This window comes from Cavia porcellus, unplaced genomic scaffold (genome assembly GCF_034190915.1).
Source record: "Cavia porcellus strain 051 isolate PalLab524CR breed Dunkin Hartley unplaced genomic scaffold, mCavPor4.1 scaffold_2, whole genome shotgun sequence".
Classification (NCBI taxonomy): Eukaryota; Metazoa; Chordata; class Mammalia; order Rodentia; family Caviidae; genus Cavia; species Cavia porcellus.
In genome coordinates this window covers 7,790,959-7,808,441 of record NW_026947485.1, presented here as the reverse complement: position 1 = coordinate 7,808,441, position 17,483 = coordinate 7,790,959, and the positions used below count along the sequence as shown (strand labels likewise).

Genomic DNA, 17,483 nt, shown 5'->3' with positions numbered 1-17,483 from the left:
GTATCTTCCTGTTCCTTCAGCCAGAGATAGCGGAAGTTAGAAGTGCAACAGCTGTGCGTGTAGAACTCTTCTCTTAGAGTCTTTTAATTGTCCTCTTCAGTTGAGTTGGTAACAGAAAAGGTTGATTTTTAAACTTAAATTTATATTAAAAGTTAATTTAGGGGGCCTGGGGATTTAGCTCAGTGGCATAAGGGCCTGCCTGGTAAGCGTGAGGTTGTGAATTTGATCCCAGTACCACACACACACACACACACACACACACACACACACACACACACGGGATTTCTGAATAAAAATGAAATGGAATAAAATTTTTTTCTTCATTAAAACCAAAAAAGTGGGTTGAGGGAAGGCAGAGAGATTTACCCACAACTTTGTACTTCAAAAAGTGGATGACAGACACAACTTTGTACTTCAAAAAGTGGATGACAGATTGAGAATATACGTGTGGTAAGATGCCCCACAGCACAGAAGCCGGACTGAGCAAAGCAGAGGCCTGCGGAGCTCCTCAGGGAGCACAACTCCCACAACTCCGGGAGGAGCCCCAGGGGCCCCCTGCCGGGAGGGCTGGCTGCATCCCTCCCCTCCCCTCCCCTCCCCTTCTCTCCCCTCCACTACCCTCCCCTCCCCTTTCCGGGGAGCTAAAGCCCTGGGTAAAAGCACTACTTAGGTCGCAAAGTGATGAGTGAGTGTGTGTGTGTGTGTGTCTCAGTGTCCCCAGGCAGGTGAAGAAAGCCAAGTTGTTAGAACTGAGGGCTGCAGAGTGGGCTCCCCTCTTGTGCTCTCCTGCCCTACATCCCTTCTGAGATTTGAGTAGGTGCAGCCTGCTGGCCCATCCGGCTCTGTCAAGCTGACGGAAGTTTGCATATTTATTTTATAAGATGATGTCATGTTCTTTATTGCCCTGTACCTTTGAAAAATATCCCTGCCCCTCTCTTTAAGTTATTTGCCTTTTTCCCCCTTTTGAAATACCCTGCAGTGCACAGCTTGTGTATGTGTACCAAGGGGCAGAGTTATGGTGGACAGTTACTGATAGTATGGTAGCACATGCCTGTAATCCCAGCTGCCTGGGAGGCTGAAGCAGGAGGATTGCAAGTCTATGCCAGCCTTTAGCAAGACCAGGTCTCACAATCAGAAGTAAAAATCAGCCCTTTTGTAGTTCAGTGATAGAGCTCTGGACTTGATACCTAACTTAAAAAACAAAACAAAACAAAAATGACTCTTTAAAGCTGTGTTAGGAAATTAGATCATTACTGTTCTGCTCGCTTTGAATCAGTTTACTTTCTGTGTTGCCTTAATGAAAATTAATTCACTTATCTCAGGGGGACCTTTTTGCCCATTCTTTCCAAAATCATACCCCAGTCATATCACCCTATTAATTGCCTGCTTGTCACTTTCTCAACACAAAATTGCCTCATTTTCTGTAGTCCTGTCTTCTTCATGCAGTGTACATTCCAAGGGACCTGGATTCTTGTTCATCAGTGAATCCTCAGTTTCTGTACAAGTGCCATATTAATAAGTAAACATTCAGTAAATAAGTATAATTATTAAATGACCAGATTCTGGCTGAATCTTCTAAATGTTCAGATTTTATTCAATAGCATGTTTGATGATGTGGTATAGTGAGCAATTTTTAATCTCTAAAATCAGATTTTAAATTAAAATTTGAAGGTCTATTCTTTGAGCCATTTATCATTAAGTAGTGTGTTAACATTTTAATAATTTATGTAGAACACTTAGTTAATGCTGCTATTGGAGGCTAGGAATACTATATCCATATTTGAGTTGGACCTGATTGGTTGATTGTAACACTTTGTTATGAATCAATAAAGTTAAATCATTTAAATGGGTGATATAGTATTTCATTATTGATTTTTTTCTAAGTAGTACAGTTCTCAAAGCAAAAAACATTTTTACATGGGATTTTAAAAGACTTTTTAAGTACTACTATAAATAAGTAAATAAAAGCGCCAGCGAATGCTGAATGAATCGCAAAGGTTTTGTGAGTATAATCTGAGGTTAAGAAATCCCAAAAGTTGTTTTAAAGGACTTTACCCAGTAGGTTCATTGTAACCACCAGAAAGGTTCTACAGAGTAGTATTAAGAATCTAGCTAGAAGCCGGGCTTAGTGGCTCACGCCTGTAATCCCAGCACTCAGGAGGCTGAGGTGGGAGGATCGATATGAGTTCGAGACCAGCCTGGGCTACAAAGTGAGCTCAAGGCCAGCCTGAACTGCATAGCGAGACCCTGTCTCAAAAAAAGAGAGAGAGAGAAAAAAAAAGGATCTAGCTAGATTTTCTGTTAGATTTCATGAAGTTCAAAAATTTTTTGTTAATACAAATTTAGAGAGATGTCACTTCACTTCACTATGGTTTTTTCCATAGATTATCTATTACCCTCTGATTTGAAATGCACAAATTATGCGTTCTTTTTTTTTTTTTTTTTTTTTGTCTTTTTTTGAGATGGGGTCTCGCTCTGCAGTCCAGGCTGGCTTTGAGCTCACTTTGTAGGCCAGGCTGGTCTCCAACTCACAGTGATCCTCCCACCTCAGCCTCCTGAGTGCTGGGAGTACAGGCGTGAGCCGCCACTCCCGGCATTATGCGGTAATTCTATTAAAGAAAATAAAAGTAATGCCTTTTATGAACTAGTATAACAGAAAAGCTATAGGTCTATTTATCGGATCTCATTTTGCTTTTGATTTTTCTATTCCAAGATTGAAGCAAGTGTTGACATATAACGTAGTGTTTATTTTTCACATTTCCTAGAAATACCCTTATTCCAGATGAAGTATTAAAGATTTCCCAGGAAACAATGATAATTTATAGGTTATGTGATTACAAAGTAGCAGCCCACAAACCACATAGCAGAAGATTGCATTTTGTTCTGTGTTGTTTTCCCTGTTAGGGAGAATGTCACTTGTTTCCCTAACTTCAGTCTCATTATGAAAAGTCTGATCTGAACCTCAGTATTTATTACCCTTTAAGGGCAGGGCAGCTTTGTTCCCAGCTTCTGAGGTCTAAAAATTGCTTGTGGAGGAGTCACTGAGTTATATTTAACTTGAGCACGGCGGAATGGAGTTAGGCTAGCCTTGGCAGATGTGACCGGGAGGTTTCTCCCAGGGACCTTTGAAGCCTGCAGGTCGCTGCGTATGGGCTGCACAGTACCCTGCCTTTTAGTGTGAAGGGGGACGGTACGAGCGTTCTCCATTTGTTAATTTCATTCACCCGTGATGAAGGTGTGGCCAGCATCTGTTGAACTCATTTGTAAACATTTGTGTTTAACTTAGAGGAGAGGCTGTGGGGTCCCTGGCGCTGAGACGCTGAGCTTCTGTAGGAACTCGTGGATCAGACTGGGGTGCACTTGCCTAACTACACCAAAGTCCTCAAAACAGCGTAGAGCAGGCAGCAAGGAATGGGGCGGAGGAGCTGGGGGAGCTGTGAAGAAAGTGGGGTCTTGGAGGCCTTTGGTGGGAGGCGAGAGATTTGGGGCCGGAGGGGAAGAGCGTGGGAGTGCAGCGTGGCCGAGCCGCGTCCCCGGCTGTGGGCAGCTAGGCCAGGGCGGGGGCGGGCGCTGCTGGGTCGCGGGTTTCATTCTGCGAGCAGTACCAAGGGGTAAAAGGATAGTAGTGCCCTCTCAGCTCGGAGCAGAGCCGCATCAGTTACCTTTAAAAACAGGATCCTCTTCATTCGGCCTAACAGTTTCTGCTGTTGTAAATTCCACACATGTGGCATGGATTTATCCGCAGTTAGCAGTTGTAGGTGTTGGTGGAAGTGTTCGGGGGAGCCCCGGTCCTGCTGCACCGTGACCGCTCTCGTCTTCCCCGAGTGGTGGCACGTGTGGCGAGGTGAGGGGCTGAGACCCGACGCGGTCAGCAGCCGCCGGCCTGGCCGACCCCGACGGACGCTGGGCTCCGCTGCTGGGTGCTTGCCTTTCCCCGCTCTCCGTCCTCCTAGCTGCGCACCCCTGTGCTGTGCCAGGGTTTGGTGGGACCTAAGGAAAGCCGATCACCTTCCTCCAGCGTTCGCGTGTCATCCAGTGAGCGGCGTGGCCTCGTTACTCGTGTGTTAGTACGTGTGTGTTAGAGGAGAAGGCCCGCATCCAGACGAGGCCGCTCTGGGAGGCAGTAGGCCCTGAGCAGAAGGAGGAGCCGGGAGGATTGGGGGGAGGAGGGGGAGGATTGGGGGAGGGGGAATAGAAGGGGGAGGAGGAGCGGGGAGGATTGGGGGGAGGAAGAGGGGGAGGATTGGGGGAGGGGGAGGAGGAGCGGGGAGGATTGGGGGGAGGAAGAGGGGGAGGATTGGGGGAGGGGGAGGAGGAGCGGGGAGGATTGGGGGAGGAAGAGGGGGAGGATTGGGGGAGGAGGGGGAGTGGGGAGGATTGGGGGAGGAGGGGGAGGACTGGGGGAGGAGGAGGAGTGGGGAGGAGGGGGAGGACTGGGGGAGGAGGAGGAGTGGGGAGGAGGGGGAGGACTGGGGGAGGAGGAGGGCGAGGAGCGGGGAGGATTGGGGGGAGGACGGGCAGGATTGGGGAGGAGGAGTAGGAGGGGGAATAGAAGGGGGAGGAGGAGCGGGGAGAATTGGGCGGAAGAGGAGGGGGAGGAGCGGGGAGGATTGGGGGGAGGAAGAGGGGGAGGATTGGGGGAGGAGGAGGAGCGGGAGGATTGGGGGAGGAGGGGAAGGACTGGGGGGAGGAAGAGCGAGGGAAAAGAGCGGGGAGGAGAGTCCCCGACTACAGGGCCCGCGGGAGGACTGGAGCTGCGAGGAGCCTGGTGTCTGCAGGGCCCCACAGTGGAGCTCCAGGGGAGTCTGTCATGGCTGGCTGGCGACCGTCTGACCATCTTTATTTTTACTGTATCCCTACAGAGAATGCCTTTGGCTTTACGGTGTTTGCAACTGAGATTCCGTGAAGGCGGGCTTCTCGAACCAGTGGTCTCGGGTTTCCTCCGCCGGGGTCTTTGGCATCAGAGATGCAGTGTGTGAGGAAGCTGGTGGAGTAGAGAATACTCCCAGGTGTTACGATCGGAATGGTGATTAGATCAGTGTCAGGGAGAGAACGGCTCAGAGTAACTGTGGCAGGATGTAGATTTTATTTTTATGGTTGGCCCAGTGGACTTCGGATTCAGTGGTTTCCACAGTACCCGTCCTTGTATTCAGTTCAGCTGGTGAGAGTGGTCTGGGTGCTGTCTACCCGACATACACCGGAGGCAGTTGTCATGCCTGGACTGTCTCAGGATCCAAGATGCTGGAGAGGCTACACAAGTACAAAGACTTTTTAATTTTTCATGTGCAATTTGGGTGTCTGAGTGTGCTTTGTCATATATCTGCCTCAGGAGTCCACCTTAGCGTGCTGTAAAACCTGTTTTAAAAATAGGTATGAGCCACTGGGTGCCACCGAGGTTGGTGACACAAAGGCGTGAGTTTGCAGAGCAGTGTGCTTCTGAAGAGAGATTTTTTGGTAAAGCAACAACAAAGATTTGAATTTTTATTTGTATAGATTGGTAAAAGGGACTCTATGCTTTTTATGTTGTTAGATAATTGAAATTCATGGCTGTAGCTTGATAAATATTTTAAAATTGGCTTTCAGATTATCTTATTTAGAGGCAGGCAGTGTTTTTCCCTCACCTTTATTGAAGCTCATTCTGCTGTTTTGGTTTTAATTATTATTTATATATGAGCATTTAAGTATTCCCTAAATATATTAAATATCTCATAGATTTCATGGGTTTATTGATACAGCCTTTCGTATTTGTGTATGAGATGTGTATCTGCACTGTTGGGGAGGGTAGGGAAGGAGACTTATCTTGGTAGGTGATCTGGAAGTTTTTCAGTAAAGAGTGTAAAATAAAAGGGGGTTAACTAGACAAGTAGATATTCTCCTTCTTTTTTGTTTCTTTGTTCATTTCTTAGGGTCTGCGGGGGGGGGGGGGGGACTGATTAGCTTTTGTCATGCCCAGCAAACAGTGAAAGGTGTAATGTGGTAATGAACGTCCTGTAGCAGAATCAGTGTGGACAATCGTAGACCAGAATGTGACTGAAATTAGTGACTCCCCCCAGAGACTCCAGGACTGGGATTTTAAGCCAGTAAAGGAAAACTCCCCAAAATCCTGTTGAGAGAAACAAAGGTAACCATACCTGCTGGAGAAGCTTCTGAGGAGGAGGTGAACTTTCAAATTTCCAATTCATGTCTGTGTAGTTGAGAACTGACTTTGTGATCTTATAATGAAGGAGTTATTTTTACCTGTATGTCAACACAAAAATGGTGGCCTGTGTTCTTGTTCTCAGTTTGTTCATCCTTCCCTCCCTGCTTTTCTAGCCCTGGAGATTGAACCTACATCTTTCCCAAGGAGCTATATCCCTAACCCATTTTATTTTTTAACCTTGAGACAGGCTCTCTCTCAAGCTGCCCAGCCCAGACTCAGTCCTGTGATCCCTCCTGCCCGAGCCTCCTGGCGCCAGGGTGACCTTCACGCGCCCCACACGCACTCTCAGTTGGTTTCCATGTTTGAAAGGGAAATATAGAAAGTCTCCCAGTTCCTGTATGAGGAATTTGGGAGTGGGGTGGGTTTTTTTTTTTCTTTATTTCCTTTTTTATTAGTGGACGTTTGCACTTCATTAAGTGCACATTCATTGAGGGAGGAGTGCATGCACATAGCAGTGTGATTTTATTTTATTTCCCTGACCCTCCCCACACCTGGGACAATTTAAAATACAAAAATGAATAATGAAAGCAGTTCTCATTGGAGAGCTATGCGTTCTGAGCTGTGGTAGGCATTTTATGTATACCCTTTATTGGTCACAAAATCCTTTTCTGGGGTGACCAGGTCCAGGTGCTCCTGATTTATGAGCGGTGAAGTGGCTTCTTCAGGATTCCATTTGAGCTCCACAGGGCTTTCCATTCTGTGAGCTGCTCTTTCCACTGTGCCATGCTATTTGACAGGAATTTCAAAACAGTTTTGCTTGGATTTGATCCATTAAAAATGACAATATTAATATCTTAGGAACGGTATTAAATAATTGGGGCTGTAGCTGTCAAAAATACAAGCATTAACTTGGAAACCCTGCTTTGCCTTAGAGGGTGATGTCTGACGTTTGTTCTTGATAGCAGACTTCATTGTAATGAATGCCAGTGTGTTCTGGGTCCCTCCTTCCGTAGGCTTTCTGGGGCTCTTCTGCCGTTGGTCGCTGTGGTGCTAGGATTGGCTCTGTCATGTGCTTTGCTTCCCCACTTCTGAGATCTGGTGTGGCCTTGGTGATCCTTGTTGGTAGTGAGTGCCAGGGTCAGCTTCTGGTTTTAAAGCTGGTTTTGGTTCATCCTTAAACCATACCAGAGGAGCTGTCAGGGCCAGTGTTGTCCTGCAACTAGCAGAGCGTGCTGGGGTGACTGGAATTGGTTTGAAATTCTCTCTAGGGCTAAAGAATGATCATATTTAAGACTCTGTTAGATACATGAGATAGGTGTGATCTTCTGGGAGGGTGGTCTGTGGTTTCTAAATAGTAGCCAGACTGGTATCTCAGAAGTCCTTAATTATTGTCTTTTTTTTTTTTTTTTTTTTTTTTTTTTTTGAGACAAGATCTCACTCTGTAGTTCAGACTGGCCTGGAGTTCACTCTGTAGCTAAGGCTGGCCTTGAACTCTTAGTGATCCTCCTGCCTCAGTCTCTTGAGTGCTGGCATTATAGATATGTGCCACCACACCTGGCAATGTCTGTGAAATTAACTCTAGCATTGGTTTAATATTTAATATAAATTTTGTTGCTGTTGTTATTTTGTTTTTTGTCTTTTTGAGACAGGGTCTCACTATGCAGTTCATACTGACCTTGAACTTACTTTGTATCCCAGGCTGGCCTTGAACTTGCAGTGATCCTCCTGCCTCAGCATCTCGAGTGCAGGGATTATAAATTTCTCTGGTCATTTGATTTTACTTCCGTTTTTTGTTTACTGAGTATCAAGGAAAATCATGATTATACATGTTGGCATCTCTGTCAGTCCCTCCACTAGCAACAGTAATTTAAAGATGTTTCTTGATAGGGGCCACAGCAACATTGATCAGTTACTAAGTGAGCCAGCTGGTTTTCATTGTTTGTGACTATATACATGAAGACTTTCCAGGATAACTTTGGACATTTTGATACTTACTTAAAATGTTCCGTTTGCTTAAAAAACAATTCATTCTGTTTTAGGAATGTTCATACATTGTCTTTACACACAGAAAAAGCTTAACTGATTTTTGTTTACTGAAGAGAACCTGTTGCTAAAATAGTAATGAGGAAGGGTGTAACACAAGTATAGTTGTGCACCCCTTGCTCTGTAAGTAACCGGAGCGCTCGGGGTGTGCTGGTCAGCCTCCCTCGGGAAGGTGGAAGTAAACTCACTGGTGTGTTTTTCTCTCTTGTGCAGCCTAAAATGATGAGTGTGTAAACTCAGTGGAATAAATGGCGTCCAAAGTCACAGATGCTATAGTCTGGTATCAAAAGAAGGTAAGTTCAACTTTTAAAGTGGTTTAATTTCAAAACTCTGTTTATTTTGAGGAATAGCTTTATGTTAAATATTGCCTAAAATAGTGACAAAATTAGGTTTTTAGATTTTTGAATGCAAAGGGAAAGTTTCCTTGTACTTGATTTACTTCTAATTGGAAGGATTATGCCTAAAAATACTTCTGTACTTTTTATTCCACAATATCAGTGTAGCTGGATTAGTCAGTTAAAACAAACAGAATATAATTAGAATTATATAAAGAGCATTAAATTTTTCTTTTTAGGAGGATCAGGTGTAATAAAAGTTATAATTTTGTTTATAATTCTCTTTTCTAAAGTTTAAAAGAAGATAGATTGTCTTAAAACTAAATTGTTTACTGTTAAAATCATTTATATTTTAAAATAATGTTTTATATGGTATCTTACATTTTTAGTGTGTATAATGAATGTGTTTGTTTACACATCTTGAAATATTTTTGATGCTTATTTTTCAGATCTATAGTAACAAAATATAATTATACATTTAAAGCTTTATTTTATGAGAGAAAATGAAACAATTTAAAATTAGTTGAAATGGATATAAGTGATAAAACATTGTAAAGATTAGATAAATCTAATAATGTAGCCTGTCTTTGGGTATGTTATATATTTCTGGGTAGAACGTACTACAGATACATAATGTCACATTTTTCATAGAAGGTACTTAATGGGAAGTACTATGCTAATTTATGATTAAGTCAGTTTTTTTGTGATCCTGTAATGTCGCCTTTAAGTGTAAATTTTAATCAATTAAAAACCTATGTGCTTAGCAAAAGAAGTGAATAAAGGAAAATCACACAGAATTGAACACAGATCTTGGAAAGATCTTTTCTTTCCTTACTTCTGTTTATGGAGAAGCATGTATGATATGCGTCCTCTCTCTGGCCTTCTGCATTCCGCAGTTGGAAGTGGAGCTCCTGCTCCGAACGCACTGTGCTTGGCTGACCTTTCTTGGGATGGGATGGGAGGACTTGGAATGTTAGGCTCAGGCAAGGGAGTGCAGTGACACCAATACCGCCTGTGTCTCAGGATCACTTACTTAGCAGCTTCAGACTTGTGCAGCCACTATTTCCCCAGAGCAGCCGCACAGGAGGTGTGAAACACACCAGGAAATACAGTGACGCATTTCATGTTAGGGACCTACTAGAACCACTATCTGGATTTCATTGGCTCTTTTTTTTTTTTTTGGCTTTTACATACCTTGAAGGAGTATTATTTCAGAGCTTCCTGTAAAAAGAAAAAGAAACAGCAGGCACCCATCCTGTAGGGCCTTCCTTTAACCTTGCCAGGTCTGAATTCGGCTGCCCAGAGGCAGTCAGTTTAAAGTCTCAGCCCAAAGTTCTGCTCCTCTTCATTCATCATGAGTGGCCACTTCGACTGAGAACTGCGGAGTTCTGCACATGGCCTCAGAGTAAATGGTTGAGCCTCTGAGGTCTGCAAAGTCCTTGTCTCGGGTACCCTGCCATTAGAGCGCAGAATGCAGCCACAGGCAGTATGGAAAGTGAATCCGCCCGGCTGCCCAGCTGCGGTCCCGGTCCATACAAGTTAATTTGTAAAACAGACAAAGCTGGATTTGGCCCACAGGTCTTAGTAGCCTCCATAGCACAAGGATTGTCCTGCCCCAGAATGAGTAATGTCCAGTTGAATAACATTAGTTTTTTAAAAAATTATATTTGCTGTGTGTTTTTACTTTTTTTTTTTTTTTTTTTTTTTGTCTTTTTTTGAGACAGGGTCACTCTATGCAGTTCAGGCTGGCCTTGAGCTCACTTTGTAGCCCAGGCTGGTCTCAAACTTGCAATGATCCTCCCACATTAGCCTCCGAGTGCTAGGATTACAGGCGTGAGCCACCATGCCCAGCTGCTGTGTGTTTTTAAACATGCATACCTTTTCTTGCTTATTTCCTTGTAGGTGTTATTTCTGACTGTTTGAAAAAGTTTTCACTTTTTTTTTTTGGTACGGGGAATTGAACTCACCACCTTGCCAGGCAGGTGCTTGTGCCACTGAGCTAAATCCCCAGCCCCAGCTTAAGCTTTTTTTTTTTTTTAAATAAGCTTCCCTTAAGCCCACTTTGGTTCTTCAGTGACTACAAATTCTGGTGAAATCAGCGGTCACTGCTTCTATTATTATGTTTATGTCGGCTTCAGTGACACCCGTGTCCTATAAGGCACTGTAACATTTCCAGAGGCCCTGGCTGACTCACTCCACAGAGTCAGCAGAAGCGCTTCGGTGCAGGAGCAAGGCTCCTGTTCTTGCAGCTGAAAGCAGGAAGCTGCGGGGACAGGACAGCCGTCCCAGACTGACCCAGACGGAGGAGACAGTTGTTGGCTTTGTTGGCTGCATTGCGGCCAAGGCCTGGGCCAGGGCCCAGGGCATGTGTTTTGCTGTGCTAATAAAGTAAAGGTTACTTGAGTGACTCCTCCTTACGTGTATCTGTCCCTTGCCATCTGGAATTTTGCCCCTGACCATTGGAGAAAATTCCTAATTTGGATTTTGGAGCAAATTATAATGCAAGCCAAGGATATTATTTGGGGGGAAAATATATCTAATGTTCATGCTTACAGCTCACTTGTCAGGCCTCAATGGCTTTGATCTTAGTGATCGTGGTGGTGCTGGAATTCTGTTTGGATGTGTTTTGTTTGCTTGTTTTCTTCTCCCTTCTTGGGCTGTCTACCGACCTGCTTTTGAAGGCTGAGCCCACTTCTCAGCCTCCCTCCTGCTGTGTTATCTTACTTTTGTAGCCTTGAAGATTGTGTTTCCTTCAGTTCCCACTTTGCCTCTGTGTCCGTTACCGCAGGCTGACAGTCAGCTGAGCCAGCTCAGCCCCATGAACCTGTGTCATGGTCCAGGCCTCGCAGGTGTCCATCAGGCTGTCCTCCCTGCTCGGGAATGGTCTTCCTGGAACTGTCCGGTGTGCAGCCAACTGGCTGGGCGGGCTTGAGCGCTGCCTTTCAATGTCAGCCTGCGAGTTCCCCTCACTGACCTTAGATCATACCCATTTATTTTTCTTTTCAGTATGTGCTTATGAACAATCCTTTTCCAGCTGATTATGCTTTAGTAAAAGGAAGACTTGAGTACTCAAATGGACACTTGCTGAGTATTGATCATAGGCAAACAGTTTTTTTAAGCTTTGGTTTCTCTTCTCTATAATGACCAGATCGATTCTCGGTGTCTTCACAGGTCCCTGTGAAATTGTGATGCAAGCCAAGGGTCTTATTTTGCTGAAAAATATATCTAATGTTCATGCATACAAAATGTCACATTTGATTTGGAACCCAGGTTAGAATGTCCTGGATTAGGTGATTGAAAAGTTTCATGTTTTACCGTTGTTTTTATGTCTGTCATTCAGTGGTAGCCAGCTTAGACGGGCTGGGATCATTCCTTGTAAATGAAAACCATGTTTTTGAGTATTTGTTTATCTGACTTATTTTCATCACCTTTTTCTCCTGGAAAACACTGACATTTTCGAATGTTTGTGCTGAATGCTAAACTGGCTGGCCCCACAAGCCGTAGCTTGATTTGTGGATGGTTTTCAAAGTGGATTTCTCTACCAACTGTGAAATTTCCTGGAGAAATATAACAAATTATGTGCCATTATTATAAATATATAGAAATTAAAATTAAATATCAAGTATCTCTTAATTATTCTACACATAGTTTGCTCTGAGATGTTTAAAATCCTTTGATAGCTTATTTTAAAAACTGTCCTATTCTAGCAATTGTAATCATGAATCGCTTATAAGTTTCTGTTGTTACAAAGTAATTTGTAATAATTATCTTGGTGGAACACTTTACCAGTGGCAGTGGAGAAACCAGAATACTTTCTGAGTACTCATGGGCTGCTGAGGCCTTTTTATAACGGAATACTTTGCGTTTGTATTTCTGGTTTCTCATTTTCAAGGAGAGGGAATTGTTTATCATCCAGAATGGGGACCATACACCTAAGTGTGCTAACTTGCTCCCGGTTGTGTAGGTGGTCAAGAAGTATTAGTTGGAGCCGGGGATGTAGCACCTGCCTGCGAAGCGCAGGGTCCTGAGTTTGATTCCTGTCATCAAAAAAAAAAAAAAAAAAAAAGTGTTAGGTGTCAGCACGCAGTCCCAGACCCTGGGTTACTCGTGGTCTTTAAGATTGTCCTTTGTGCCTCAGTGAAGCAAATGTAGCACAAACCTGGTATTGGCTCTCCTGCTGCACTAGAGATTGAACCCAGGCCTTGTGAATACTAGGCAGGCTCTCCACCACTGGGCTCCTTCCCCTCCCCTTTTGTTTTTTTTTTTTTTTTGAGGCAGGGTTTTGCTGAGTTGTCTAGGCTGGCCACAAACTTGTCATTTTCCTGCCTCAGTCTCCCGAGCAGGCATATCCTACAGCACCCGGCACTAACCTGTCTTAAGAGGAGAGCTCTGCTGTTTCTTTAATAGGACTAAATTTCAAGCCCATGCCCTCCTCACAAAAGAGGGGCACTCTCTAATTGACTTTCAAGCTAAAGTAACACAGGTGGTGAGGCTGATCTCAGGCTGCCTGAATTCCAAGCCCAGGGCACCATCATCTGTGCCTTCCGCCTCTCCCTGTCCTGCTTTCTGGAGTCTGCAGATGCCCCCCTTCCTCAGAGGGCTTCCCACGTGCTATGAGAAGACAGGATGTGTGGGGGTGGCTGAGATGCAGTGGGTTCCGACCTGAAACTCTCCCTGGCCTCTCTGCCAGTCCTAGAGCGCTGCTTCCTAAGTGAATTCATTTCCCACAGGCCTGGGCCTTGGAGCCAGGGAGCAGGAGGCAAACCCTGGGTGAGCCGGGCACGGTGTTTGTTCTGTTTGCTTCCCGGCTGGCCTGGCGTGGGGCTTGTATTCCAGTGTCCGCTAAGGAGACAGGCAGCCCTCTAGGAAGGCTCCGCTTCTTACAGACAGCAAATACTGACAGCAGCACTCTCGGTGCTCGTCCTGTGCCGCTGTGAGTATCCAGGTAAGTAAGTGGGCCAGTGCAGGCAGCAGCGTGTCCTCTGTCTGCGTGCAGGGTGGGTCTCTCTGCTTAAGCCTTCTTCCCTGGGAAGAGCCTGCCAACAAGCCAAAGGTGGTGGAATTGAAAAACAGGGAGGGGGCTGGGGATTTAGCTCAGCAGCATAAGCGCCTGCCTTGCAAGCAGGCAGGCAGTCGTGAGTTCGATCCCCGGTACCGATAAAAAGGAAAAAGACCGAAAAAAAAAAGAAAAGAAAAACAGAGAGAACCTGACTTTTTTCAGAGCTTTTGATCGTAGATCTGATCAGCACCTGAAATCTACCCTGGGACTCCTTATTTTTCTTAGTCATCCACAGATGGGTTTTTTAAGCTCCTTGCTGCCGAAAGCGTACTGAGTAGCTGCAGAAATGCTTCGGGTCTTCCATACATGTTCTGCCTCTGGATAACTATAGTAGCCAGTAGAAGGTTAAGATCTATGGAGGAAAAAATCCTAAGCTATAGACAAATGAGTGCGTTGTGTTTCTCGCTAAGCTCCCCTAGCCATGCTTCCGAGGTGCCATTTAGCCGGTAATGCGGCTGCTGGCCGGGAAGAGCGCTGCTCTTTGGGTTGTGCCTCTAACTGCGCACTGCCTGGGTGCTGCACTGCTTCCTCAGGAGCTCCCATCCCTCCTCTGTGAGCTTTACACAGCAGTGCTCTCCAGAGCCTCACAGGCCGAGGGATGCCATCAACCCTGGGATTTTTAAAAAGGCTAGTAAAAGTGGTTTGTGGGTTGTTCAATAAATACGAAGCATTACCCTTAAGAATAGTGATTATCTTTCTTTGTCTGTCTGTCTGTTAGTTTTTTGAGACAGGGTCTCACAGTGAAGTCTAGGCTGGTCTTAAACTCATTGTGTAGCCCAGGGTGGCCTCGAACTCGTGGTTGATCCTCCGGTCTCAGCCTCCCAGGAGCTGAGATTGCAGATGTGCACCATTGCACCCAGCCAAAAATAGCAGTTGTCTTATGACTTGACATTGGAGCGCATCCTAGGACCAGCAGTTTCTCTAAAGTCTCTGTCTGTGGTATGGGTACCCTTTTCCATGCAGCTAAAGAAGTGGGGACGTGGCAACAGCAAGGCCAGAGAGAGTGCTTTGCCCACGGCCCAGCACCAGCCCGGGATGCCCGGCAGCCCATGCTGTGCCCCTGTGGACTGTTCAGCAGTCAGACTTGGTGGGCAGGACTCCTTGGCTTCTTTCAGGAAGGCGTTAGAAGGAGGAAGGTTTGAGCTGCCTCCAGCCGGGTGTGTACTATAGTCTGAAGAAAATGACGCCAGGGAGGACTGAAGTACGAGAGAGCTCAGATACAGGAGAGAGGAACGGCTGTCACCCAGCCGGACCTCAGAACCATCTCAGAAGGGCTCAGCAGCAGCTCGGGGAGCCCTTGCTTGTCACTTAGGAGGCCCTGGGCTCCCCCCAGCCCTGGGGCACAGCAGCCCCACATCACACAGTCCAGCATTTAGGAGAGGAACCCGCAGCCTGGTCCTGTGCCTGGGTTATCGTCTCCCACCCTGAATTACTGGGCTTTGACCTTGACAGCTAGTAATTCAGCTGAATGACTGAATAAATTCTCTCAGGTGTGGGAGCTGGTTTGAATTGGATTTTTACTTAGAGTATCCTGATATATATATATAAAATTTTTCTAGAAGTATATATTCAGAAAGTTGCACAGAATTTGAGTCTGCTTGATACGTATTTGCATAGGGGGTGGGAATTTAGCACAGTGGTATAAGCACTTGCCTGGCAAGTGTAAGTTCATGAGTTCAATCCCCAGTACCAAAAAAACCCCAGAGATAAATGTTTTCATAATGCACATCAATTGTAAAATAGTTCAGCTCAAACCCTGAAGCTGGGCAGTGTGGCAGCATTCTGGAGGCTGAGACAGACTGATCTGCAGAGTTCAGGGCCAGCCTAGGCAGGCAGCATAATAGGACCCTACCACCGAAGGTGAATGTACCCTTTACTTTACACCTTCCAGATCTATTCCAGTGGGTGGCAGGAACAGGGTCTGGGGTTCGGAGAGCAGAGTCTGATTGAAAATCTGATTTGGGGTGATTGCTTATTGGCTCTGAATTTAACTGTCTTTCTGTATGGAAAGGAATGATAATACCACCTTTTGTATTTACTGAGGATTAATTGACAATCTGTATAAATTCTTAGTTTAGTGTTAAACAACAGGATATGCTTTCAGTAAATGTTATCTTTTATTCTTACTTCATATGCCCCCAGACTGTCAAGAGGAATCCCTCAAAAGACTAAAGTACTCTGTTTCATGGGTTCTAAAGATTGTTGTGAGACTAGAAAGACTGAAATATCAGGCTCCTAATTCCTGTGTTACAGCGGTGGGTGTTTAGTCAGTGTGTGCTGTATAACACTCACACAGCAGAGTCATGATGAAGTGGTCGTTGCAAGCCTCAGTGCTGCGTGCTTGAGTCACTCGACGGGTTTTCTTTCTTTCTTTCTTTCTTTTTTTTTTTTTTTAAATCGGTACAGGGATCGAACTTACGACCACGTGCTTGCAAGGCAGGTGCTTATGCCTCTGAGCTAAATCCCCAGCCCCTACTCGATGTGTTTTCTTCCTCTTCCTGTTCAACATCACTTAACTCATCAAAAATAAAGCCTGCCGTAACAGAAATAGGACAGCTAAGACGGTTGCTGTAATATTTGCCTTTACACATAGGGTTTATTTTCTTTCTCTGTTTTACCTTAAAAGTTGTCAGTTTTTGTACTCACACCCTCTCACCAGTTTGGGAACCTATAACTAAGTAAATGTGTTTTAATTTTGTTTACAAGTGAAAGAAGAAACTATATTTAAGAGTCTATGGAGTTCATCTAGTTTTGGTCAACTTTTTACTTCCCAGGAACAAACCTAATGCACATAATGCGGAGCTAATTTAGTCGCAGTCACAGATTAGTAACAAAGGTCAGGGAACTTTTAGGTTGCCATTCCTCCTATACTGAAGTCCGTTTTCAAAACAGACTAGTGAGACTGAGTTTATTTGAGGTGGCCTGTCATATGCAGGTCTTTGGAGAGTTGTATACCTTTGTTGAACAAAGTACGGTTGGCTTTATTCACACACATTGATTTCAGACTGGTCTTGCTGGGGAGAGGTAGCTGATGGTGTTAGGGGATTTCTCAAGAGCATCTTGTCAAGAGTGCTTCCATCTGTGTTTATTTGATAATGAAATGATTTGTTTTTCACAGTTCAGTGGGCTAAAAGATACAGTCAGGGTATTGGCAGGGTTGGTTCCTCCTGGAGAGAAGAGACCCAAGGGAAATCGGCCCCGTGCTTTATTGTAGCCTCCGATGAACAGTCCCCACGGACACGTGGCGTGGGGGCCTGTAAATAGCCTCGGTTTGGGGAGGAACCTAAAGCCGGCATTAGGGATATACAGGTAGCCCATTGGTCCTCGGTTTGGCGCCATATGTAAATTTCCAGGGGCGGTAAGATGGCGTCACAGGTAACTTCCTAGGGGCAGGGGAGATGGGGCTTCCTGCTTCCAGTTGTGGCTTTCCTGGCTACAGTGTCCTATCTGGGCCAAAACCCTTTCACTTTTATATTTGTATTTAATTCCAACTCAGGTGGTCATTTTTTTAGAGACAGTCAATGATTTATCACAAAGATCTATTTTTAGTTTTGGAACCTTTTTAGTTGGAACCTTTTGTTCCAACCCCCACCCCTCTTTCCTTCCCCCTCATACTGAGATGAGAATTCTTTGAAGATTGATACACCCATTATGAGAGATAACTGACGTATGTAAACACTACAGGCAGTGCCTTTGCTAGAAAGGAAAAGACACTTAGAGGTGATCAGGTTCGCTTTGTCTTTTTGATATTTACATTCTTGACATTTAATTGCTTTCCCTCTTGTCCTTTGCTTTAATTTCCAGCCCAAGGTAGGTATTTTCCTCCCTGTGTGTCATTCTGTCCTGGGATCATGTGGAGCGCTGATGATAAAGAGATGCTTAGAGAGGAACAAAGGAAATGGTGATT

The 17,483-nt window shown here is 45.0% G+C and overlaps 1 protein-coding gene across 8 annotated transcripts in view; it reads left to right on the top strand.

Moving 5' to 3' along the window:
* The window catches only part of Phtf2 (putative homeodomain transcription factor 2), a 95,936-nt gene that overhangs the window by 13,599 nt on the left and 64,854 nt on the right, over nucleotides 1-17,483 (top strand). For all 8 annotated transcript variants that reach the window (XR_010043643.1, XM_063237574.1, XM_063237573.1 and 5 more), the window contains one exon: nucleotides 8,396-8,475. Coding sequence is in view for 6 of the 8 variants with exons in the window: in XM_063237574.1 (XP_063093644.1) it covers nucleotides 8,431-8,475 (45 nt within the window). In the remaining 2 variants the exon portion in view is untranslated. Of the gene's footprint in view, nucleotides 1-8,395; nucleotides 8,476-17,483 lie in introns of those variants that run through there.